General features: G+C 35.6%; 3 protein-coding genes across 3 annotated transcripts in view; 1 reads left to right on the forward strand and 2 right to left on the reverse strand.

Annotated features, from left to right (window-relative positions):
* LOC134852808 (frizzled-9-like) overlaps positions 1 to 2285 on the reverse strand; it is a 76543-nt gene extending 74258 nt beyond the window's left edge. The window contains exon 1 of the mRNA XM_063868604.1: positions 2266 to 2285. The gene's annotated coding sequence lies outside the window, so the exon portion shown is untranslated. The remainder of the gene's footprint in view (positions 1 to 2265) is intronic.
* LOC134852809 (acid phosphatase type 7-like) lies at positions 478 to 25228 on the forward strand. The gene is made up of 8 exons (XM_063868605.1): positions 478 to 699; positions 1280 to 1498; positions 2878 to 3075; positions 3849 to 3974; positions 11576 to 11706; positions 12585 to 12752; positions 13187 to 13352; positions 24976 to 25228. The coding sequence occupies exons 1-8, from the start codon at positions 570 to 572 to the stop codon at positions 25188 to 25190; spliced, it is 1353 nt and encodes a 450-aa protein (XP_063724675.1). The 5' UTR covers positions 478 to 569; the 3' UTR covers positions 25191 to 25228.
* LOC134852810 (uncharacterized) lies at positions 5279 to 8071 on the reverse strand. The gene is made up of 3 exons (XM_063868606.1): positions 7642 to 8071; positions 6082 to 6188; positions 5279 to 5520 (listed from the first exon to the last, which is right to left on the reverse strand). Exons 1-3 carry the CDS (start codon positions 7842 to 7844, stop codon positions 5435 to 5437), a joined length of 396 nt encoding a protein of 131 aa, XP_063724676.1. The 5' UTR covers positions 7845 to 8071; the 3' UTR covers positions 5279 to 5434.
* Positions 25229 to 26229: the final 1001 nt, after the last annotated feature.

Genomic DNA, 26229 nt, shown 5'->3' on the forward strand with positions numbered 1-26229 from the left:
AAGAAGACCCTATTTTGACCAATTTTTTTTTGCGCCGAAGGCAGTTTTTTGAAAATAACGGTTGAAATTTAGTCCATTTTTGGAAAGTTTTCACCAGGAAATTGCGCTTTTTGGAGTCCCCCTAAAAATTAGTACCTCTAGAAGCATTGTTCAGGGCCAGTCAGAAATGAAAAAAATGTTTTAAAAAGTACCAAATGGGGGACCCTTTGGATGATTTTGTGGTCGAATACCTGAGGGGGAGAGGGCGACCGCTGGAATGTTTAAACTGCATGAACAAAAATATTTGCACAGTTATATTGGTTAGTTATGTTATATCATGAATACTACCTTAACAAATAAGCTGAAATTAGTTTGAATTCGGAGAGACTCCAAAATAGATCATCTGAGATATTTCACTTTTGTCATCTATCCAGCAAAAGTGGCGAGATGGTAAGTTTTTGCGTAACTATAATTGCATAAGTTATAGTTGTTCACTCATGTCACCCTGTTATTTACAATAGGGCTAATAAATAGAACAAACATATTTTCACATTCGAATTATAGTGTTAGCAAGATCAACTTGGTCAAAAATGAAACTGAGTTCAAATTTTGTGATTTTCGATTTCTTTTTGATCTCGGTTCTTTCTACTTCTGTTGTGAGTTTTTCTGTTACGAAATACGAGTATGTCCAGACTGAACAAATTCACCTTTCATATACTGGTGCGTAGAAACCTTTTTTTTTTGTATTCCATCGGTAATTTATTAAAAACCTTGTCCTCTTTATCTTTTATCTAAAAATAACAACTGAAAATGATGGCTCAATTCTATTGGCTCAAAACTATTTTTTAACAAATCGAAATCGGTTAAAGTAATCACTCATCAGAATTTTTTGATTATTTGAATGGCTGCTTAGTTGAATTTTTCTCGATAGAAGTTATTCTTGAAAAAACGTCGTTTCATACGAAGGATGTCTTTCTTTCAAACTCCATCTATTCGATACATGGTTATGCAATTACCCACACTTTCATTTAATTTTTTGACGTTTAAGTTAAGTTAAGACCATTTATCTACGGGGGAAAGGACCATCACGGCGAACCGCTGTTGTGCCCTTGTTTAAGAGCTACATGCAATTTTTTTGGTTATTTTTCTGGGCTGGGTAATGCTGCTTCACCCTCAAGCAGCGAGCACGAATCATGGTGGGCCTCGAACATCCGACCTTTCGATTGAGAGGCGGAGACGTAACCACTTCACCACCGTTAAGTACAATATTCTTTAAAATAATGACAATGAACTCATATAGGCGACCCATCCAGTATGTTTGTTACTTGGACCACATCAGTGTATGTCGGAGAAGGCTCAGTGTCCTACACTGCTGTCAACTCAAATGACACTTCAACTCATGTGGTGAATGCGACTATGACTTCAATGCGACACTACAGTGATGATGACAATACGACATTCAGAACAACTTATACTTTCCGGGCTACTATGACGGATTTGATACCGGATACTTTTTATGGTAACTAATAGCAAAACCTTATTCTGAACCATTCATGTTTTGAGTTTTTTCCACATCTTATTCTGAATTATCCACATTTCATTCACATCCATCCGCTTTTACTTCTACTTTTTATCAATGATATGCCGAGTTGCTTGAAAAATTCAAAATTTACCCTGTTTGCTGATGACACGACGGTATATACAGAAACTAAGTTAACATGCCAACAATTTACTGAGGATTTGATTGCCAAAAAAAGTTGGTTTTTAGAAAGTGGTTTGACGGTGATTACTAAGAAATGTAGCCTTTTAAATTTTGGTCAAAAAATAATTGTCGAATAATTATGTCTGGGTTGGGCAATTGAAAAACTGAGCTCTTGTAAATATTTAGGTATAATTATTGACTCCAAATAAGTTTTTATTGAGCACATTTCAACAATTACCAAAAAAATGGCTAGATTTTCGGGAATAGTTTATAAGGCTCGGTTGTATTTCTCGAAACCACAATTGCTTCAATTTTATACATCATATGTTAAATCAGTAATTCCCCACGGGATTTTGGTTTATGGTAACACATATAAAACTCATCTGAAGGAAATACACAAGTTTCAGAAAAGTATTATGAGAACCATCTATTTTAAGAAAAAGTCGGAACCTGTCAGGGAAATAATGAAACAAAAAAATCTAAACGTGTATGAAATTTTTCTGTATGAACTGTTTAAGGAGCTTTTTCAAATTTTAGGACGCCAAAAAAGGGATGAGTTATTGAAAACAGAAAAAATAACAAACCGTCGTGTCACTCGTAGTTCCAGCAAAGATGTGCAGCCAACTGTGCCCTTTTACAGCAAGTCATGAAAAAGTTTCTAAAAAGACACCTATCTAGCATATAGTTTAATGATAGAGTCTCATCTAATTCTCAATGATATTAAAAGCCTAAAAACAAGCGAAATTAAAATTTTTCTGCAAACTTTTTGCAATTATTACATTAAAGATAATGAGTTTTTATGAAACTTTTTTTGTATAGGAGCCCACTTTTCCACTTGTCTTCTCTTTTATTTTTCCTAAGCGGTTAGCGATGAGCTGGAATGCTTTTTCAATAGCCGTTCCAGAGAACATATTGCGTTTTTTTCATTAATAATGTAATGTTTCTGGATAAATGAATTCAAGTTTAAGCCCTTATCATGATATTTTGAGAATCATTCACTTCAAATCAGTTTTTCATCAGTTTTCTTAACTTTCCGAGTTTTCAGTACTTCGATGAAGTTTTCGTCAGCTTTTAATTTCAGTTTTCGGAAACAATTTCTACTAGATTTCACAATAAACTGAGTTTCTCTCTACGCGGTTCCTAAAACCCTTAGTTCTACTCACCCACTTTTAATACATTGTAGAGAATGATTTCAGAATACAGTGTACAGAATATTCTGATCACGAGTGATCAATTCCAGTTCCGAACATTCCCCCCTCAAAATAGCTCCGACTTCAAACCGACTATTGCTGTGTTCGGCGACATGGGAGTGGAGAATCATGTGGCACTGGATAAATTGAAGCAGGACGGCCAGAAGAGGGTGTATGACATCATCTGGCATTTGGGGGATATTGGTAAGTTGTCGAGGAATTTCGAGCTTCCCGGGTGAAAATTGGTCCACATTTGCTGCGATTGCTTTATTGTTTTATTTGATTACTTATCTTAACAGCTCCTATATGGCCTTGACTATAATTCATAGTGATCTCCTTCGGAGTGAGCGACTTCAGTGTTATTGCGTTTTAGTTAGAAATAACACATATTTTAATTGAACTCAATTCTTTACTTCTTATTTACTTCCTGATAATTTTAGTTAGAGCATTTAGCATATTTTATTACCATTTTGATCTCTTTTTTATAGATTCGCTTTTGGGGTCCTCCATGAAGAGAACTGAATTTGCTCTATTTTCAAAAAGTTGGGCCCAGTTTTCGGTCCCCAATTGCTCAATATGCAGCTGAGTTTCCATTTTTATTTCTATTGCAGTTTTCGTAATGGAACGAAAATTTAAATTTTTGCCGCCATCTAAGAAAAGAAGACAAAGATCTGAAAGACTGATGAAAAACTATCAGTGACGCATGATTTGAGCCATGTACCAAAAAGTAGAAAACTGAAATATCATTTTATCAGTCCCAGATGAAAAAGAAAACTTGACAAGATTAGTTTATGCATTTGCATTTCTTATGAAAACTCTTTTATGCAAATAACTCAATGCATTGACAACTAAAGAAGAAGTTTTTTGGTTGTCATGGAAAAAAATCGAGATGAGCTACAATAGTTCGTTTGCGATTCGTTAAATTCAACCTTTTCATTAAAAATTGAAAAGGAGACTTTAAACTTGTGTTTCTGTAGCGTATAACATGCATGAATTGATGGGCGCTCGAGGGGATGCATTCATGCGGCTGATCCAACCAATAGCAGCTCACTATCCTTACAGTGTGATTCCTGGAAACCACGAGAGAACCAACAACTTCTCAGGTAACTAGGAGTTCAATCAGCTTATGTGAACAATCTCCCCCCTTAATAGACCAAAGTGGACAACCGCCACCCTAAAACTAAAAATCAAATTGAAACTGTTAGGCCTGCATATACTATGCTCAAATCTGATTGGCTGAAAAAAATTAGATTTCAAGAGTCAGTAGCGGAATTAAGGGGGCGGGGGCGGGGGCGGACCAAACTGATACTTTGTGCTATTTTGAGATATCCATTTTTAAAATTGTTCTTAAGGCGCCTTCGGAGCCAATCTATGCTAAATTTGAAAGGGAAGCGCGCGCCGAAAAAACGCGAGTTTTTGGTCGACGTTTCCCAAAAAGTGCCTAAAAACGCCTTTTTTTTGGCTTTTTCCTTTTTTCGAAAATTTCGAAAATTTGGTCAAACTAGGGTCTTTATAGTGATTTGGGAGGGCTCAGAAAATCAGTTTGGTCGACCTAATTTTTTTTGTAAATCTGCCCCCCCCCCTTTCCACCACTCGAGCGTGAAATTCCTAGATCCTCGCCTGACAACAGTAATAGTTGCGCAGACAAGACACTAAGTCAGTGTTTTTAGTTCTCGCTGAGCCCAAAGAAATCAAAATATATATGGGTATTTTCCATTTTTTTCTAATTGGTGCTATTTTTTTCCAAATTTTTTGAAGCTCGGCTATGTTTTGTCATATTTTATCTGAAGAATTTATGGGCAATTTAAGCCATTTTCACCAATTTTTCTCAATTTCTTGCGCATCATTCGATGTTCGATAGGGCTTAAGATTATGAGAAAACAAGCAGTTTCAATTGCTCAATATCAGAAAACACTTTTTGTTTTATAAAATAAAAAGGAAACCCAATTAGATTTTTCGTTGAAAAATTTATTGAATTTTTAAGTTTTTGCTTCCCAAAAAGGCGCTTAAAATTCTAAAAACCAATTTACTTGCTTAAACCTGAGTTTTACATTTTAATTCAAGCATAATCCATTTAATTTCTTAATCCATTTTTGTCAAAGCGGGCAGTTCGAATCAATCAATTGGTTAAATAATAGATTTGTTATTAGTTGATACATTTGATATTGGTAATCAAAATTTGCCCATCGTATTTGAAAAACTTAAGACTCATCTGCTTAGTAGCATCTGACCAATCATTAATTTTCATTCACCTAAGTACGAAGTACATTTCAGTAGACTCGAGATCTTGTTTTTTTTTGAAGAAAAAAATCCTCTTCTCACAGTTCGATATTAAGTAACCGATCCCATCGCCTTCCGTACTGTTAGTTACAAACAGTTTAATCTTTAAGTGGTCAATAAAAAGAGATTGCCAGAAAAAAATTTTCTAAAAAGAAATGATACAAAATACATAATTTACATTCTAATTTGTCATAAAAATTCAAACGGGGATGAACTGAAAAAAATCTAAAAATTTAACAGTTGATTGTCTTAAAACATGAGTGGTATAGCTGGGTAAAAATGACTAGCTGGAGTATGGTGGAGGCTCCATCGGGACTCCATAATTAGCAGAGACGTCGCTTCTCCAAGCTTGTGTCGACTCGTGGGTTTCTAAAAACAATTTAAACGTATTTTCTAAAAGAATCTAAAAATAATTTAAAAACTTCTTACCCAAAAAATGGAACTATTCAAGTTTAATATAGGTAGTTTGAATCAATTAAAATCAGTTAGTGTAACCGGATAATCTTTTACTGTGTATTAAAAAAATTGTTACAAATTGAAGACTATAATGAAGAGCTATGAAGTATCAATTGACAAATTTTACTCCAAAAAAGTGAAATTTGAAAGAAAGAATTTTAATCTATCCATTAAAATAAGTACCAGGATATTGACCAACATTTTGGTACATTTGTTTGCTCAATTGACCTTGCGATGAGGGGTGGGCAGGGCGGTGGAGGAAAAATAATTTCTTCTGATGTAAAAAAAAACTTATCTGAAAATCTTGCAAAAAAAATTTAAAAACGCAATTCAACTCCAAAAAGTTTTGCGAGCAAAACCAGCTCTCCTTCTGCCAGAATAGTTTTATGTAATCAGAAAATTTGAACAAATAAACGTCTATCAATTAAGTTAAACGAGAAAATTTTTTGAAAAAGTTAACTGAAGAAAACCAACTCTGTGCATTGATAATACAGCATGACACACATGTAATAACTCCAAGTAGGCAGCCACAAAACACAATCGGCAGAGCAATCACCAGTATGTAGAACCCAACCAGCTCACTAAAAAAGAATAAGCATAGTCGATAAACTCCATTATCGAAGCAGATGAAAAACTTTAAGTTTTCAGTTTTTGTTGGACGCTTTTTTTCGAAAAAATGATGCATTATTTTCATAAACCACCAAACAAGATCGCTCAAATGAACGCTAAGCTTCATGTTACATGTTGCCAGAAATTCAGTATATATTTTAAGAAATTGATTTCGGGTCATCATTTTTTAAGATAACATTTGGCGTCATGTGCTTTGCACTTCAAAGAAGTGATATTAAGAAGGAGCCCGCACCGGAGTTCCATGGATAATAATCGATTATATTGAATTTTCGTGGTCTGTCTCAATAAATTTTGATAATAATCGATTATAATCGATAAAAAATGGATTATAATGAAACTATTTTTCTTATCAATAAAACCCGAATATAATCGATCATAATCGATTATAATCGATTATTTTTGAAAGAAAATGAAACTTGTTTTCGAGGCAAAATAATCCATTTTTAATCGATTATAATCGAATATAATGGATTTTTTCGAGGGGTTACTCTTGAAATTTACAATTTTGTTCAAAATTATCTCATTTCCTGTTTAGTGCAGTTGCTACGAATTACATTTCATAAAATTTTACATTTCAGAATAAAATTTATATATTTTTTGCCTCTACTTTTTTTAATTCATCGCAGTTTAACTAACACTTCATTTCACTGTTTTTTTTTAACCAAAACCCTAATTAAACCAAATTTTCAGGGGTTTCAATTAGAGTTTCATAGCTTTCCCCACCGGAGTTCCATGGATAATAATTATAAAGTTTTTTTAACCCAGTTTTTTTACTCCCCCACACCCACCCCCCCCCCCCCCGTTTACCGCCAACAACCCCCCCCCCCCCCCAGTTACCCTATCACTTTAGCTGAGGGGGAGGGGGAAGCTTGAGGATACGAGGGGATGACGGGGATGACCAATTCAAAGTTATGAGCTTTTGAAATCTCGGTGATGCCAAAAAGTTAAGCCTAATCGAGCGTGGTGCAAAAAACGAACTTTTCAAAATTTTTGTTTTTTTTGTCTAAATTTTATTCGAGGGGATGCCATAATCGAATTTAGTTCTAAAAATGAAATGGATTATAATGGATTTTTATTTCAAAATAATCGATTATAATGGATTATTTTGGCAAAAATAATCGATTTCAGTGACAAAAATAATGGATTATAATCGATTATAATGGATTATAATGGATTTTTATTTTTCAAAAAAATCGATTTTAATGACCACATAATCGATTACGTGGTCTAAATTTGCCACAATAATGGATTATAATGGATTATAATGGATTATAATGACAACATTTTAGACAACATTTTTCCATTATAATCGATTATTATCCATGGAACTCCGGTGCGGGAGGAAAATGGTTTATATTCTGGTCTAAAATATTTTGAAGAAAAAAAGTGTAATTTTTGACTCACAGACTGCAGTCATGACTGCATGTGTTGTCATGATCACAACACTCAACTCCAATATCGTCATCCCATACATTGGCCCACTCGCACATGGAATCATCCGAACAAGCCACAGTTCCCCCGCGGCACTCGAGGGCCGAGAACAACACGACTAGCAAAACCGAAGAGATCCAATTGAATCGGTTGAATCGAACACTCACATTAGTCATGACAGAAAATCGGTCTGGAGTTTCTTAAATGGCCAGTTTTTCGTAACTATTTTGCTCTACTATAACGTTGAAAGCCTCCGTAATTATTGTTTTTTCTTGGTGCAAATGAAAGTGATTTTGACGTCACACAGTTTTCGTTCAATCTTCAATGATCTAAAATGGTAAAACTATATACATATTCTAAGTTTATATGTTCTGTTTTGCTTATTTATGGTTTGAGTTGTGTGTGTGTGACTCAACATCTTGTGCGTGTGTTCTATTTTAGTCATGAGTTAAAAACATTGTGACTTTTTACGATACGGCGTATATATAGCATGCGAAAATAGGTCGATAAAATTTTTATCAATGCTTAAGAAAAACGAGACAGATATTTTTTATCTCCTCGATACTCAGTTTTGCCTGATAGTTTTGCTTGATCAGAAGTTCTTTGAAAAAATAGGAAACCTTTAATATACACAATTTTTCTTAGGAAGCTTGTACTTTCCGGGTCAACTAGTAACAAAGACGAGTCAGTTTTGAGTTTTCCTACCAATATCTGGTATACGCTTTTTTAAATCCGACTCTAGTTGATCTCGAATTTTGTCAGTTATTGCGAGTTTTCTAGTAGGAACTTGTAAGTGTATGCGTAAAACTGCCACAATCAAACAAGATAAACTTTACTAGCTTAAGATCAACTTATTTGAACAAAATAAAGAATTTTATAAAATTTTCCATATTATAAAAATTTTTTCCAGGCATTAAGCAAAACAAAAATTTCTTAGAAGAAATCGAAAGATATTAAGAATTATCACAACGTTTTGTAAGATCCAATATAGTCTCACAAGATTAAGTCTCACAAGATCTTAATAGATAATCATTCGCTGAAAAAAAAACAATTTGCCGGTGCTAATCTTATAAAATCTTGTAAGTTTTTTTTATAAATAGCATTCGTTGTAAGACCGGTTTGACCTCAATAGACCAAAAATGCTTATCATACATTTGCATTAACTAAGTCTATAAAAAATACTAGTCATACAAATTTCATACGTTTTGCTAAAACAAACTCAACGAATTTTCAAAAAAGTTATCTTGTTTTAGCATAATATTCGGTTTATCGTCACAAACAAAAAACAAAAATTTTTTGTCAACAAAAAAGCTAATTATATATTTTCCATTATTACAATCTCGTTTTCGTTGTTTGAAATTAGTTTTTTTGGCATAATATAGTCCTGGATGCACAAAAGTTAATTTTTTTCCATTTCTCAGGACAATTTTATCAAAAATGCTCAAAACTCAAATTTATTTTGTGTAGCATGTTTTTGTATGCCTTAATTGAATTCCAGTTTTGAAAAAATCACTTTTGAAAATGTTTGCCAAAACTTTAAAGCCTGATACTTTCAGTTTCAGTATATCATTTGCTCAAGACAAAACTAAGACAATTCAGGCAGTTTCCGAATAATTGTTAATGAACATGGTCAATTATTTGGCGACTTTACTTTTGGGTAACCATGGTTTTTGCCACTTGTGTTCGGTTACGAACGCAACCCAAAAGTTTCGAGAATAAATTTTTAGAAAAACTTTTTAATGGAAAAATTCTAATGATACAGTTTCCATATATGACAGATCACTAATCATAGGCCTTTCTTGCCATTTTTTGCATGAAAAGTGTATGACTATCTTTTTGGTCAACCCGGGCAGTCTTAAAACTAAATGTTTTTTTTGTAGAAGTTTCGCAAAAACTTACAAGGTAATCAACCATTTAAGCTTGACTAGGGAAGATAAATGGGAGTAAAAAATCTTAGAGTGTGCTTATGACCAACTGAAAAACGTAAACGCTCTGCTGAATTGCTTTGGAAGTGAAACATTTTCCAAAAACAATGTCACTGGTTTTGGTGCATTTTTTCAACCTAATTCCGCTTAAGTTTGAAACTGCTAAAAAGTAAATAATTTGTTAATATCATAAAACATATTATTATTAATAGTATTAGTATTATTAAATTTGGTGTAAATTTACCCATCATTCATATGGAATCGACGGACTATAAAAATTTTGATTACAAATACTTATCTTTGCATTTTTGTATTCCCCATGTTACGCCACACTATACAAATTTTTTTGAGTTTGTTTTTTGCTTCCTCCTTTTTCGCTTTGTCATTGGAATTCAAAGCTTGTCTAAGGATTACGAGTTTTGACCGGAAGCACGATTTGATTACAGAAACGGTCCTTTGACGTTAGTCAAATTTTTTTGCTTTAAAAATAATTTAAATATTTTCTTTTAAGTTTTGATTTTTTAATTTTTCGACCACAGGCTATGTTAGTACAAAAATATTATTTGCGCTTGATAACGCATTAAAAAAACAATTTTTGGTTCGGCTTGAAATGATCTAAATTCCCGCTTAAGCTTCAATGCATCGGACAAATTGTATCACACGTCAATGCAAACTGCAATCAACAAAAAATTACCAAATTCAAACCAACATAAAAAGATCACAGGTTAAGGATCTTGATAATTTCAAGCCTTGGGTCTCAATGTCTTTCAAAGTTTATGAAAAAATGCGTCGAAAATTGCTATTTAAAAAATTGAAAAACACCAGCAAATAATCCGTCACTTATTTTGAGCGCCATAAAAAGAAAAACACCAGCAAATAATCCGTCACTTATTTTGAGCGCCAAAAATTTGGGTTAAGATGGTTAAAAGTTTGTTTTAAACAGAAACTTTTTTTATTCCAACTTTTGATGAAAGTCACGGAAGCTTTGTACTTGTGTGTTTTTTTCTCAAGACAATTTTCGACTTTTCAACTAGCTATTTTTTTTTTGGATTTTTTCTATATCATTGAAAAGAAAAAACAATGTTGATCTTAGCTCAAATTAAAAAAAAATTGCTTTTATCAAGGCGACGCCCTAGAAAATTTTGACTGCCTTTAAAGGTCTATGGAGCAGAAATAACATGAAAAATTAAAATGTAATAAATGGAAAGAAAAGAAATTATTTTTTAATTTTTCAGAACTTTTTAATGGAAATCATGACCCATAAGCCATATAAAGTAAAAAGTGATATACTTCGCTCCTACCAGCAAATCAATATTGACAAATAAGCCTCTTTCAAACAATTTGGAACGATTTCTAAGACGGATTAATTCTCAGCGTTAATAGCGCGAAGTATATCGCGCTTAATTGTCCCATATTGATTGAAGTGGCAATTATAAACCTCCATAATTTTATGCAAATGGGGCAAAAATGAATGATTTTTTTCAAATTCAAGCTCAGGACAAAATTACTTTTTGAATGATAAAATTTTTTTTCGAAATTTGCCTGAAGAAAAAAAATCATCCGGGCATAAATATTCCGTTACTTTTGTTACGAAGGTCGAAACAAAAAAATATTTTTTATCGATGTTCGTAAAGTAATGATTTTTTAAAGAGTGGGGGATGATTTTCAAAAAAACGCGAGAAAAAATTTTTATTTATTTTTTTTTCGTTTTTTGAAAAACGTCTCAATTTTCCTGATTTAAACTATTCCGTAGACATTGGAATGCAAACAGAACATTCAAGGTTTGGCCCTGACACGAGCATTTTTGTTAAATTAGACAAAAGAAGTTCCATTTTTAAATTCACAAGCAAATTCTCTGCCATTATAAAATAATCATTTGATTACTAATGGACGAATTTTAGACATTTTGAAATTTCGGATTGTTTTCAATAGACTTTTTTCAGAATAGACTGTTTTCAAGTTTCGGAAATAATTTGTTTCAGAGTACAGGAATAAATTCACCTCTCCCCCACCCAGTGTGTTCTATCACAGTTACAACATAGGTCCCATCCACCTCATCATGTTCACAACTGAGTTCTACATCTACGACGAGTATGGAACTGGACAACTTCAGGCAAGGAAAAAAATGAGTTTAATTTTCAAATTTTACGCGTTTAGTTTAATTTTGTTTTGATAACTACTGTCGTTGATCTTCTAGAAGAATCTAAGCAAGTCAGCTGAATTACATGTGTACATAAGATTTTGATTAAATCTTCACTCGAGTGTCTTAAATGATTTATCAATCAACCATATCAGGCGCGGATCTAGGAATTTTTCGAGGGGGAAGGGGCGGAGGCTCTTTTTCCTTTCTCCCCACCTCACTCAAACATGAATTTTATGGTATACCGAGTGGTTTTACAAGGTTAGTTATGAAGAACAAATATGTTTGTCATGGCCTAATTAGTCTGCATGTCAATTTTCATGACAATCGGACTAAGTGGACACTAACTTCAAACATAAAAATTTGCAGGTGGGGGGAAAAGGAAGAAGAGCCGGGGCGGATTTTTTTTAGGTCGACTAAATAAATTGATTTTTTGAGCTCTCCCAAATCACTATAAAGACTCTATTTTGACAAACTTTCTGCGTGGCAAGCAATTTTTTCAAAAAATAAGCTAAAAAAATTTTGGGCACTTTTTGGAAAATTTCGACCAAAAAATTGGAAAATTTCGACCCCCCCCCCTCAAAATTAGCCCAATTCGCCTTTATAAAAATTTTAAGATCAGTCATCCAAAAGTGAAAATCTCAGAAAATAACAAAGATGGGACCCTTTGGGGGGTCGGCAGCGGGTCAAACCCCCCCCCCCCCCCCCCCCCCAAATCCGCTACTGAACCCTGAACCATATCAAACATGGATTTCTTTTCGTTCCAATCATAAAGAACAGAGTGTAAAAATTCTAAAATGAAACAAAAAATAACCTCAAAAACATTTGAAGTAGCTGGTTAAATTACTCAGGCTCAATACAACTGGCTCGTGGAGGACCTGGAGAAAGCGAACACCCCCGAAGCCAGACAGAACCAGCCTTGGATTATCACTACCGGACACAGACCCATGTACTGCAGTGCCAAAGACAACGAAGACTGCGACGCCGACAACCCCATCCGAACTGGATACAAAAACGAGGCACCAATTTAGCTGTTAAGCTTTTTCGAAACAATTTTTCATTGTCACTCAGGAAAATGACAAAAAATATGGGTAATTTTTTGAAACAAAAGACATGCAAATAGATTTCGACATTACTGAACTCTTCGCCTAGCGGTTTTTTCATCCGATATAAATTAGGTTGATGGTGGATTGCAGTTTTTGAAGTGTTGTTTTTCCAGCTATTCTTTAAGAGATCAAGATATATTTTTTTTTGGGGACGAACGCTTAGAACTAAAAAAAGGACGATAATGCTCATGTGACTTTTTATAGGTTGCAAAAGTATTTTTGTCTTTTTCAAAGCTTCTCTTACATTTTTCAAAAAAGACTTATCAGTTAAAAAAACCTTTAAATTGGGCCGATCATATCAATACAATTTTGGTGATCAAAAAAGCTAAATTGACGCCACATATCAGTATTACAAATTGGAAGATCTATTCTACCAAAACGGAGTCGATATCCAGCTATACGGACACAAGCACAACTACGAAAGAATGTATCCAATGTACAATTACGACTGGGAGCGAGTTCAAAACTCATCACTTTATCTGGACCCTAAGTACCCTGTTCACGTGATCACAGGTAACCTCCGCAAAAATAACATTACCTTTGTTTGACTTCCCTAGTCAAACTAAATATCCATAAATGTCAAAAAAGAAACGTTGTGAAAAAGGACAGGTTGCCCGGGTTGAGTTTTCGACTTTATGTTTCGAGCAAAATGGTCGAGCCAGATGCCATTGTGTGACCAAAAAACCATAGTCACGCAGGGCCTATAGACAAATTGATTCGAAGCATAAAGTTAAGTTAGTTTAAACATAATGTCGAACTGGGTCAAAACATAATGTCGATTTGGGTCGAAACATAAAAATCGAATTAGGTCGAAACATAAAGTCGAATTGGGTCGAAACATAAAGTCGAACTGGGCCGTACCAGTTATCATAATTCGACCAAAAATCTGCTTGGCACGGGCCTATAGTCGAATTGAAAGTCGACACAAAGTCGAACTGAAATTTCAGATATTCTTTTTGCTTGCAAACTGTTAACAGAAGCTTATTGCAAAAAAAAATAATTCATTGTGTGTCCTATGCGCAGTTAGCCAGAGCAACATATTTCGTGATCATATACAGGACGGCCACGAGAAGACCTACACATGGTCCCAAAGTACAAAACTAAGCAACGTTTTTAGAGCAACGACAAAAAAATTGTTACCAGGAAAAGTGAAACTAGGAAAAACTCAAGTTGACCATTAGTCAACTACAAAAATAACAAAACAACAGTCCTCATTTCATAAACTTATCATCAGTTATGATACCACAACACAGTTTCTCAGTTGAAGCTAAAGCTAAAAATATTTTTTTTTGAAATTTTTTGGTACAATTTGCACGAAGCTACTGTCATCATCAATTAAATTACCATCAAGTTTACTCATTTTGAAGCTCGTCAAGTTATCATCATCATCAATAAGTTACCAACGGATTACTCACCTTGAAGCTAAAGCTAAAAAAAAAATTTTTTGTTTAAACTTTTGGTACAACTTGCACAAAGCGACTGTCATCATCAATCAAATTACCAACTCAGTTAATCACTCTAATTACTCTAAAAAGCCATGTTTGATCACGCACAATAAGCAATGAAATCAAACCTCGCTATAACGGTGTACAGCCTGACTAACACTACAGTTTCAAAAACAGAGTACACGGAACTGAAGTTTTACCTTCAGTCGAGTCGGTCGGAACATAGATATTCTTCTTCGAGGCAGTCGAAACATAAGTTGAAAAACTCGACCCGGTAGTCGTACCGTCTCAGCCCTGGTCGCAAAAGTCGCGGCTGAGTTTTTTGGTCGCGAAAATCTGGAAATGTCAAATCTTGTTCGTGAAAGTCTAGACATACCAAATATAGGTTACACTGGATCATTGTGGTGGCAAAAATCTGCACATGCCAAAAAATTGTCGCAAAAGTCTGGAAATATGGAGGGGACCTCAACGCTGGTTGCACTCGGTTGAAACGTTTTTGTTTGGTCGAACTCGGTCAAAATGCTTTTTCTGGGTCGAACTTGGTCGGAACAGATATGGTTCAGTCGAACTTGGTTGCAACATAAGAACCTTATGTTGCGCCGATGAAAGCTTATGTCGCTTAGTCAAACTTGATCAAAATGTAAACGTTTTCAGTCGCGTTAGTAAAAAATTACGCGTTTTTGGTCGCGCCGATCAAAATATAGGCGTTTTTCGTCGCGCTGATCGAAACAAAAAGTCGAAATCTCGCCATGAATGACAAAAGGTGGTTGTCATAGAATTCCATTGATTTCAAAACAATACATGAAGACCGCATGGCTTTTTCCAATAGATTAAATTTTGAATCGATAACAATTGATAATAATTGTTACCATTAAGCAAAAATGAGATTCTTTAAACAAAATTAGATTATTTAAATGGTACTTATTCAATGGTATTCGGCTTCGTGATTTTATAATTGTCCTTGACTAGCTATCCTCAAATGGCTGTCAAATGGCAAAAGACATTTTTGAGTAAAAGTTTGAATAACAAAAAGTTAAAGGTAATAAAATATAATTAAAAAATAATCGCCAATTGTGTTTTTAAGGAAGCTAATAATTAACATTTTCTTTGATTTGCATATTGTTTCACAGTATTTTGATTCAAAAAGTACCTAAACACCATACAAATGTTGATTTCCTTGTATTATCGTTCAGCGATTTCATAACCAACAACGGACTGCTAATCTTTTCAATTAAAATTTTCCAAATAAAAACATTCAAGGTTCCAAACTTTAGAAAAAAACTTTTTAGGACAGTTAATCAAGGTCAATTACAAATTTGAGAACAACTGTATTCGTCACGCAGTGTTACCACAGTTATTGAAAAATGCTAATTTAAACCTGCTTTTAATATTGGTAAAACCGCTCAAAAGCATCAAACATTACTCATACATCGGTTAACTCCAATTTTTTCAACAGTTTTTGAGCGATTGCTAGAAAAACAGAAGGTTGATATGAAGAAAAGTGATTGTATTTCTAAAAATGAATTTGGGTCTCGTAAGCACTTATTCAAACCTGGAGCTTTTTGTTCCGACTTTCGATACGAAAGTAATTGTTCCGACTTTCGATACGAAAGTAACGGAATATTTGTGCTCGGGGTGGGTTTTTTTTTCTTCAGACAAATTTCGACTTTTTAACTAGCCATTTTCGACAGAATTTTTTTATATCATTCAAAAAGTATTGTTTTGCTGAGCTTAAATTTGAAAAGATATTTCACCTTTGATCATTTTTCGTAATGTTATGAGGGTTTAAAGTTTGCCATTTTGGCCATTTTGACCAATTTGGGACAATTAACACGCGATATAATTCGCGCTAATAACGCGTAAGCGGAGATTTAATCCGTACTAGAAATCTTTCCAAATTGGCTTATTTGCCATAATTGATTTGTTACAAGGAACGAAATCTATCCTTTTGTACTTTATATGGCGTGTGGGGGATGATTTTCATTACAAAAAAATTCAAATTTTAGAAAAAAAATTTTCATTTTATTTTATTTCGTTTAATTTTTTCATGTTAATACTGCTCCATAAACCTTAAAAGGCAGTCGGAACAATCAGGGCTTCGCCCTGATACGAGCAGTCTTGTTTACAATTCGCTTCTGATATAGGTAGTAACAACAATTACTTCTACAGATCTTTTGTCTTTCGGTCGTCAATACTGTGTGATTTGACCCCAATTTGAGTTGAAGTTGACAATTTTAGAAAAATTACATTTCGAAAAGAAAATTTTTATATAGGTCAAGTCGAAAATTTTGAAAACTTAAAGTCGGAAAAATTCATTAAAGATTGCTTCTCGATTGTATTCAAACGCCGGCAAGAGTACCACAAAGCAATTTTTTGACCCCTTTGCTAATTAGCAGTTATGTCAAATCGCTAGACAAAAAATTGATAAAAACGGAGAACTGATAGGAAAACGCAGATAACAATTTCAATTCTTGCTTGTATTTCAGCCTCAAGTGCTGTAAAAACAATTCTAGTAGACAGTCTAGCTGGATTTATCTGTCTTTCATTATTTTCAAGACCACTTTAAACCGCAGTAATACAAAGTGTGCCATTTTTGCCAAAGCTTACAAATATATTATAGAAAAATAGCGGCCACTCTGAAACTATAAAAAAATGAGATTATACTCACACTGAAGCCGAGAATTAGAAATGTTCTGATGAAAACTGATACTGAAAAAAAAAGTTTAGCTTACTAAAAAAGCTCTCAGATGATTAATTCATTTTTTTCGAGTTACTTAAAAAACTAAGATAAAAATTGCCTAGAGTTGTTTGTAGATTCTAAGGGGCTGCAAATAATCGAAAACACAAAAAATTGTAAGATCAAGTGTTATATGGTGCTAATTCAGTTCATGAGAGTTCTCTACTTCTAGCCATCAATCAGCTGTAATTTGTGGTGCTAATTAATTCTTGGCAGGTCCCGGCCTTCGGTGTTGTCTGTCATCGTCGGTTGGCCTCTGTAATTACTCTTGGATTTAACTTTGTAGGATTAAGTTAGATTACTGTCGGAATTTACCATATTGTACAATCACCATTTTCAACATGGCGCAGCCAGCAGTTACAAGTGGGGGGAGGAGAAACCCACTTGGCATCACCGGATTCTGTCCTCTGAAATGCAACGAACCGCCAATGCTTTGGGAGTTTTGGCTGAATAGATTCCAGTGGGGAATGGTTGCGAAACACTCGATAAACCCGAAAAGTTTCTATTTTGCGGCCACGTTGCCGATGCCCAGGTTAGAGCTTTGCCACCGGATGTGGACGGGGAAAACTGGTTGGAAAGCGTGCAAACTTTGATATCAAACTTGGACTTGTGTCTGGACCAGAAGAGGCAGGACGAGCTGCATAAGAGACGACCGCATTTGGTCCTTTCAACAACTCGTTACCCGAGGCTTTCAGACGCAATAGAATCGGAGTTCAAGAAGGAAAGAATTGAGATCTAAGAAACATTTCAACTTCTCGCTAGGACAATTTCATTCAAATTTGAGCGGGCTCGCAGCCAGATGCAAGTTTGAGGCATAGAAGATCGAATTCTAGGGGACGTGTTCGTTGTAAACATGAAAAATCGCGAAGCGCAAAATGAATTGTGTCAATCCACCAAAACACCGGAGGGCTCCATCCAGGTAAATCCAAGTGAACCAGTAGTACACTCGTGGGATCCCGATAGCTCAGAAGACTACATGGTGATGACTGTACGACACAAAAATTTCACCGAACTCAAGATCGCCGGGGCACAACTGCCAATTTGCATAAATGGGAAAGCTAGTCGGGTGTGGCTGAATGGTGGGTCTCCGATTTCTCTTTTCATTATCGGAGAACTGAAACGAACCCTCGGAGCATTGAGTCTGAAAACGGATGCACTCTCGGTGGAAGATCATGCGTTTCGAGACAACGGAATTAATCCTCAAAAACTGATCGGAACAATGATTGTAATTCTGGAATCTAACGGATGAAAAGGGGACGTGAAGATAAAAGTCATAGGGGGAGTCGGCCGTCCATCATCGGAAGAGATTTGATGACACAGTTCGGCCTGCAGTTGATTCAACATACGCCAGGGGATCAGATCAGGTCTATCAAGGAGGAGCCGAAGGGGGTATCGAGACAAAGAGCTGCATTGGACTCGTGGCAGGACTACTTTAGTGAGCAGTTTTCAAAACTTTTTCGTAAGGTAGGAAAAATAAGAAATTAAAAAGAGCCGTCGAAATTTTTGAAAAAATGACACTAATACAATAGAAGGGCCGGCAAGTTCCAATTACATTGCTGGATACGTGGATAGCAAAATTCAAAAATTACTGTAGCAAGGGCATTTTGAAAAATTAGAAGATTCTTCATATAAAAACTTCGTATTGCCAATTGTTATAACAGCGAAAAAAGACGAATTAGTAAAACTAGCGCTCTAATTGAGAGAACCTAAAAAACAGGCGCACAAAAAAAATATCAGATGCCGAATATAAAACAGATGATGGACACCGTCGGGCAAACTATCAGTGAGAAGAAACCGGGTGATATATTTTTTCTCGACGATGGACCTGACGTACGCCTATGGTCAACTACCGTTAAGTGCGGAAAAAAATTTATAATGCAATTTTTACTCCTTGAGAGGTCGATAGACTAGTACGTATCGGTTCAAAACAGGGTTTTATGGGCTAACCATAATGCCGGCCACAATGCCGAGTTTCAGCGCGAATTGGATTGCATCTTTTCGGAATTTCCACAGCCGTACGCGTTCATAGACACCAAGGGAACGGAAATAGTTCATATCGTGACAGCCGGGAAAATTCTCAAAAAATTGGATAAAGAAAATATGACCTTAAAGCTCACAAAACGTAAATTTCGCAGAGGTGCGGAAAACGTATCCCATCGAATCATTGAAACCGCCTCGTACACTATCGCATTTGAACTCGTTTATGGGGTCGATTCATGGCCTTCGTAAGTATTTGACGGAGTAGACCAAATCTTCCTCATCACTACGCTCCCTCATGAGCAAAATCAACGACGGTATCTAAACGACCGAATGCCAACGCGGTTTTGAAAACTTCGAGAAAACAGTTGCAAACATCGTTGAATTTCGCCATTTCGATATTCATAAGGATATAACAAATGTGTGCGACGCAAGCCATAAGGATTTAGGTGCCGTCCTCAACCAGTTGAGAGTGGAAGAGTGGAGACCCATTTCATTTGCCTCCATGTACTTAGACGATGCTGAGAAAAAAACTCAACGAACGAATTAAAATGCCGGCAGTAGTGTGGGGGGCTGAACAATTTCTGAATTAAATATTGGGCAGGAAGTTTCAAGTAGTAACGGATGACAAAGCGTTAGTTTCACTCTTAAATGGCAACTACAATAAAACCAGAACCATGTTCAGTCGCCAAAAGCGGTAGTTGGATCGATTAACTCCTTTCGATTTCCAAGTTGAACATTAGCCGGGAGCGAAATATGGGTTGATGGAATACCTATCGCAAAACCCGAGCCATGAGGCAACGCCGATTAGTAAATGCGATAATTTTTTTACTGTCGCAAAGATCAATTTGATACTCACTGCTCTCGGTTTAGTCAAAAATAATGCTTCCAGGGGACCTAACGTTCGTAATAACCCATCCAGGGGACCTAATGTAACTAATAATAGCCGATCATCTATTAATAGAAATGAAACATGCAAAAGTTCTTCGCGCGATGCGCCAAGTTCTGCGTCAAGTTCTGCGAGCGGATATGGACCAATCAGAAGCAAGAAATATGCAGAAACGAACGAGAATTTATTCGGTGGCATTACTCATTCAGAAAAAAGTTACAGGAAATTTTGAATTCGAACAATTAGATTAAACTGGACCGCAGCTTTAGAAAAATTGGAGAGATATTGAAAAAAAACTTTCAAGTTTAAATATCAGTAGTGATGAAATAGAAAAATTACCAACACTTTTGAATTTAGAGGCGATTACTAAAGAAACTAGATCGATCAAAAGCAATACCACATTATCGTTACCTTCGGCTTTCAAAGGCGAAACAATTCCGCCAGTGGACCCTACTAATCTTGGTATGTCAATTGTTCCCCGCGCATATAAAATCGTGAGCAAAATCACCTCCTTACATGAGTTATTTAATTTACAGTTTATCGAATCACAATACGCTTCCGACCCACAACTCAATGCCATCAGAGATTCCATTAAAACAAAAGATCTACACATTCAAGAAAAAGTTTATGCTATGAATCGGTCGTATTCCCAATTTGTAAATGATTTTTATGTAAGAGAAAACGTTGTCTGGATGGATGAAAAACTTTCTGTCCCTATGAACCTTACTACTGCAATTAACATCCGGATCCACGCAATTCACCGCAAATCGGAGTACCCAGAAAAATCCACGTGGATCAGGGAACGAGTTCTATGTCATGCGATGTAATAGCTTTCTGTAGCGGGGAGGGCATCGAGATCATAAAATTGCCTGGTAATGATCACCGTGCAACCGAATGTCTAGAGCGTATCATTAAAAGTCAAAAAAATTCGATATTAACATTCGCGTAGGAAAACATCGGAACCGTCGGAGAAAATGGTCGAAATGGCCCTTGGCGCTCTCAGGTTTTCAAAGAATGCAACATTGAATATCTAGCCGTTCGAGGCGCATCACGGTCGGGAAGCGAATACGATGCTAAGAAATCTAACGAAAAAATCCTCCTGCAAAATCTAAATTCGTCTCGCGTTGTTAAAACGAAGAATGCTTGTTTAGATGAAGCTGACCTAAAAGTGAAAGATATGCCACATCCGGCCGACTGTTTTGAAGCCAAGAGTGCAGGCTCAACCAGGGGCGCAAATTGAGCAACCAGGGCCCTCCGGCTCTCTCTATCAGCGGACAGAGGATCGGAACCTAAAATGGTATGAAATAATTTATTCAAACGTGAAAACAGAAAGTTCCCATACGTTGACGCTTTACCATGAAGTTGTGCTGAGGAAATTGGGTGTGGCAGTGAAACCACAAGCTAAGAGGACTATGAAAAACTACCGGGAACCGCAATCACCACAGGAAGTGAAACAACGAAATAAGGAAAAAACCGAAGCAGAACCCAAAGAGCTAAAACAGTCGGGATGATGATTCGATCCAAACAATTGCTCGGAAACTGACGAAAATGACAACTGCCAATAATCTCGACGAAACGGGCTTCGGGAACCGCAACACGAAGAAGAAGCAGCGGCGACTCTTCTCCATTACCAGAGGGACAAACACCGGCTACGGAACAAGGCATCCAAAACAATCTAAATGATAAACAAGGCGACGAGGGAAGCCACACGACAATGGAAGTGACAATAATACCATTCCAGTATGCGACCCAGGAAACTCGTCTGCTCCACGGGAGCTTCAGAGAAAGCGCGACAAAGTCGATTAGTTTCATACAGCAGCCAAGAGGCCAGCCAGGATGAGACGGCGTCTCGACTTAGTGAACGCAAACGTTAGACAACATAGCCAAGAAAGAAGATACAGCGGGAAAAATGAGTAAAACTGAAAAACATTAATACTGTTGTGAGCCGCCCAGGGAGAGGGATGACCAGCGTTCGGTCAAAAACTCAAAACCTTATTACTAAAATGAGAGATTTCTTTAGTTGTTCAAAAACTCGTAAATACAAAACTTTTTCAGTTTTTAAACCTAACAATCAGAAATTTTCAACAATTAATTTGTACACTTTTGCCAAACAACTTGTCGCAGTTTATCAGTCATAAGTCCCAGGATTTCAGTCATCAAGTTTTCTTCTATTCCATTCATTTAAAGTTTTTCATCTATCGAAGGAGGAGTGTCATATGGTGCTAATTCATTTCATGAGAGTTCTCTATTTTCAGCCATCAATCAGCTGTCATTTATGGTGCTAATTAGTTCTTGGCAAGTCCCGGCCTTTGGTGCTGTCTGTCATCTTCGGTTGATCTCTGTAATCACTCTTGCTTTGCTGTAATTTGGTTACTCATGCTTTATTGTTTTGAAAAAAGCATTTGATACAGTTGATCGGAAAATTTTGCTTGACAAACTTTATCAATATGGGTTCAAAGAGAAAATTCACAAGTTAATGAAAGACTATCTTACAGGGAGAAAACAATATGTTTATTTGAATCAATCCGTCTCAAATATGCTAGAATGCACAAAAGTTGTTCCTCAAGGTTCAGTTTTGGGGCCATTTCTGTTCCTTTTATACATAAATTTTACAATTTGCTTTGGATTTAAGTAGTAACAACAATTACTTCTACAGATCTTTTGTCTTTCGGTCTGTCAACATTGTGTGATTTGACCCCAATTTGAGTTGAAGTTGACAATTTTAGAAAAATTACATTTCGAAAAGAAAATTTTTATATAGGTCAAGTCGAAAATTTTGAAAACTTAAAGTCGGAAAAATTCATTAAAGATTGCTTCTCGATTGTATTCAAACGCCGGCAAGAGTACCACAAAGCAATTTTTTGACGCCTTTGATAATTAGCAGTTATGTCAAATCGCAAGACAAAAAATTGATAAAAACGGAGAACTGATAGGAAAACGCGGATAACAATTTCAATTCTTGCTTGTATTTCAGCCTCAAGTGCTGTAAAAACAATTCTAGTAGACAGTCTAGCTGGATTTATCTGTCTTTCATTATTTTCAAGACCACTTTAAACCGCAGTAATACAAAGTGTGCCATTTTTGCCAAAGCTTACAAATAGATTAAAGAAAATAGCGGCCACTCTGAAACTATAAAAAAAATGAGATTATACTCACACTGAAGCTGGGAATTAGAAATGTTCTGATGAAAACTGATACTGAAAAAAAAGTTTAGCTTACTAAAAAAGCTCTCAGATGATTAATTCTTTTTTTTTTCGAGTTACTTAAAAAACTAAGATAAAAATTGCCTAGAGTTGTTTGTAGATTCTAAGGGGCTGCAAATAATCGAAAACACAAAAAATTGTAAGAGCATGTGTCATATGGTGCTAATTCAGTTCATGAGAGTTCTCTATTTCCAGCCATCAATCAGCTGTAATTTGTGGTGCTAGTTAGTTCTTGGAAGGTCCCGGCCTTCGGTGCTGTCTGTCATCTTCGGTTGACCTCTGTAATCACTCTTGCTTTGCTGTAATTTGGTTACTCCTACTTTATTGATTTGAAAAAAGCATTTGATACAGTTGATCGGAAAGTTTTGCTTGACAAACTTTATCAATATGGGTTCAAAGGGAAAATTCACACGTTAATGACAAACTATCTCACAGGGAGAAAACAATATGTTTATTTGAATCAATCCGTCTCAAATATGCTAGAATGTACAAAAATTGTTCCTCAAGGTTCAGTTTTGGGGCCATTTCTGTTCCTTTTATACATAAATGATATGCCGTCGGCCAGCAACGTTTAGCTAACATTATTTGCAGATGATACAACGGTAGTCGATGCTCAAAAATGGGCATCCAAAACGAAGTTCCAGACAGAACTAATTAAAATATGTAATTGGTGCAATAATAACAAACTGCTCATAAATCGAAAGAAGTGCAAAATAATGAAGTTTGGACGGGATAACTTGAAAGAAAAATTTTCTCTTGGTAATAATGTACTCACCGAGGTTTCTGATTTTAGGTAGGTATTTAGGAATTCAAATGGACAACAGACTCAAATTTGAATGTCATATTAATAATGTTTAATAATATTCAAAGAAACTTTTAATCAACTTCGTGGTAAAACTCCCCTTGAAACTTTTAATTTGGAATCTCTGAATAATCGTCGGGTTACTCGGGCCTCTGTGGCAAAAACTTTACCAAGCATGAAAACTAGAACACAAATAATGCAACGTTCATGGAAAAATGTGTCTCTTAAATGTTATAATTTTTTGAAATCAAACGAGCTGATACCAGATAATCTAAACCAATTAACTGAGCATCAACTAAATGGGTATTTCAAAAAATTGTTTTCATAGTTTCTTAAAGATAATGGAAATCTTTTAGATTTATTTTTTTGAATCATCAAGTCGGATACTATCTCGCAACTTCTGTCATAGGTTTTTTCAGGGTCATGCCTCGATAAGCTGCATAGCTTTTTGCATGATCCTTGGTGGGTTTGATTTTTACATGCGCTTGATTGTTTACCTGTCTGTATAATATTACTCTCCTAAATAAACTATACTCTTGGATTTAGCTCTGTAAGATTAAGTTACATTACTGTCGGAAATTACCATTTTCAACAATCATCATTCTCACCACAAGGCTACGACCAATTCATGTACTACAACTTGTTATTAACTTGATATCATGAAAAAATGAAAAACTAACCTAGAACTTATCTTTATAAGCCATTTATTTAAGAACTGACAACTCTGTGTAGACTGTTTTTACCCTAGATAGATAAAGTGCGTTCTGCTGTACTGAGACGCATGTGTACTGTTTTGCAATATGTTTTGTGCATAAGAACCGAATTGGGTCTATCTAAAAACTGCTGGTTGATAGAAAATTTATCAAATCAAGGATAAAACATAGGAATTGATATCGGGAGTTGGCTTTTACCAAAATGGAGTCAATATCCAGGGTTAAAAACATATCAAAATTAAATATCACAATTTTTATTATATTTCATTAAGTATCATTAATGATTAGCGTGTCCATAACCAGACGCAGAAAAACTATCTCGACTACTGCCGTAACTATGGCTCATTATCACGCAAAATCCTAATTATAGGTGCTGCCGGTAACCGGGAAATTCACCCTCAATTAAAGTACCCCGAACCGGAGTGGTCCTTCATGAGGAAAAGCGAATACGGACTAGCATACTTGAAGGTGCTGGATCGACTGACTCTGGAAATCAGCCAGTACTCAATTGATGCGGGAAAAAACATTGACCAGTTCATAGTTAAGAAGAGCCAAAATTACCCGAATTTTGGACCAGCTGTCTGAAGAAAAACGTCATGATGGGTGCATACACTTTTATAGGCAGCTTTGATATATAAGTTATAGAAACATTAAATTCATTTTTTTCTGAATTTACTATCAAACGGATAAATATTGCAATTGTTTTTCAAATGCTTGGTAGGCAATTGATAGGGTTGGAGTCGAAAGAGGACAATAGCCTGAAAAAACTTAAGTCGTGAGTTCAGAAGTGTCCCAAGGGCAAATCAATTCTGGTGGCCAAATGTTTTCAAACTGTCGCCCCAATGTCACTTTTACCAGATCAGTTTTGACCGATCAAGCCTGAATTTTTTCCTAATCCGCCTTCGCCAAAAAAAAATACACCAATGTGCACATTAAAAAGCTCTAATAAGATTTAAAAATTAAATCTGTGCACGCGACTGCGCTAGATATATTTGAAGTTATAGAGAGCAAAAAGAGCAGATGAACTGTTTCAAAAACCTTTGTATGCAAAAGCTAACTTTTCAGACAGAGATAATGATTCAAGGTCACCTAAATTTTCAGTTTTTTTGCAAAATTGCTCAAGTTTTGCATGCAAAAAGTGCCCAAAATTAGTAGATTGCTCTTTTTAATCATTTCTGCCTGTTCCAATTTTCTTCTACCAATTATAACTCATCGCGGTAACGTGATCTGAACCCTTACTCAAATTCACTCCACTTCACTTTACTGTCTATGAAGTAGTTTTTTGTTCCGATCTTCTAATAACTTAGTGAGGAAATGATCTGATCGGGGAAGTTGTTTTTCGTTGAGACCAAAATCTTAAGGAAAGTTGCCCAGTTGTGATCGTCATGTTCCCATGCGGTGTGCTTGCACTATCTTAAATTCACTTTGCGTCTGCATAAATTGTTCAACCTTCAAAGACTACACGATGGTTTTTGGTTCTTCTGTGTAAAATTTTGTGTCAAAACCACAGTCGTGCTCTAAATTATCTTGACAAAGCGAATAAATATTGAAACTTTAAGCGGTGCTGTCTCGAATTGCGTTGGCTTCAAAAACAGGTTGTCACCAAAACCTTACGAGAATGTGT

This window comes from Symsagittifera roscoffensis, chromosome 8 (genome assembly GCF_963678635.1).
Source record: "Symsagittifera roscoffensis chromosome 8, txSymRosc1.1, whole genome shotgun sequence".
Taxonomy (NCBI): Eukaryota; Metazoa; Xenacoelomorpha; order Acoela; family Convolutidae; genus Symsagittifera; species Symsagittifera roscoffensis.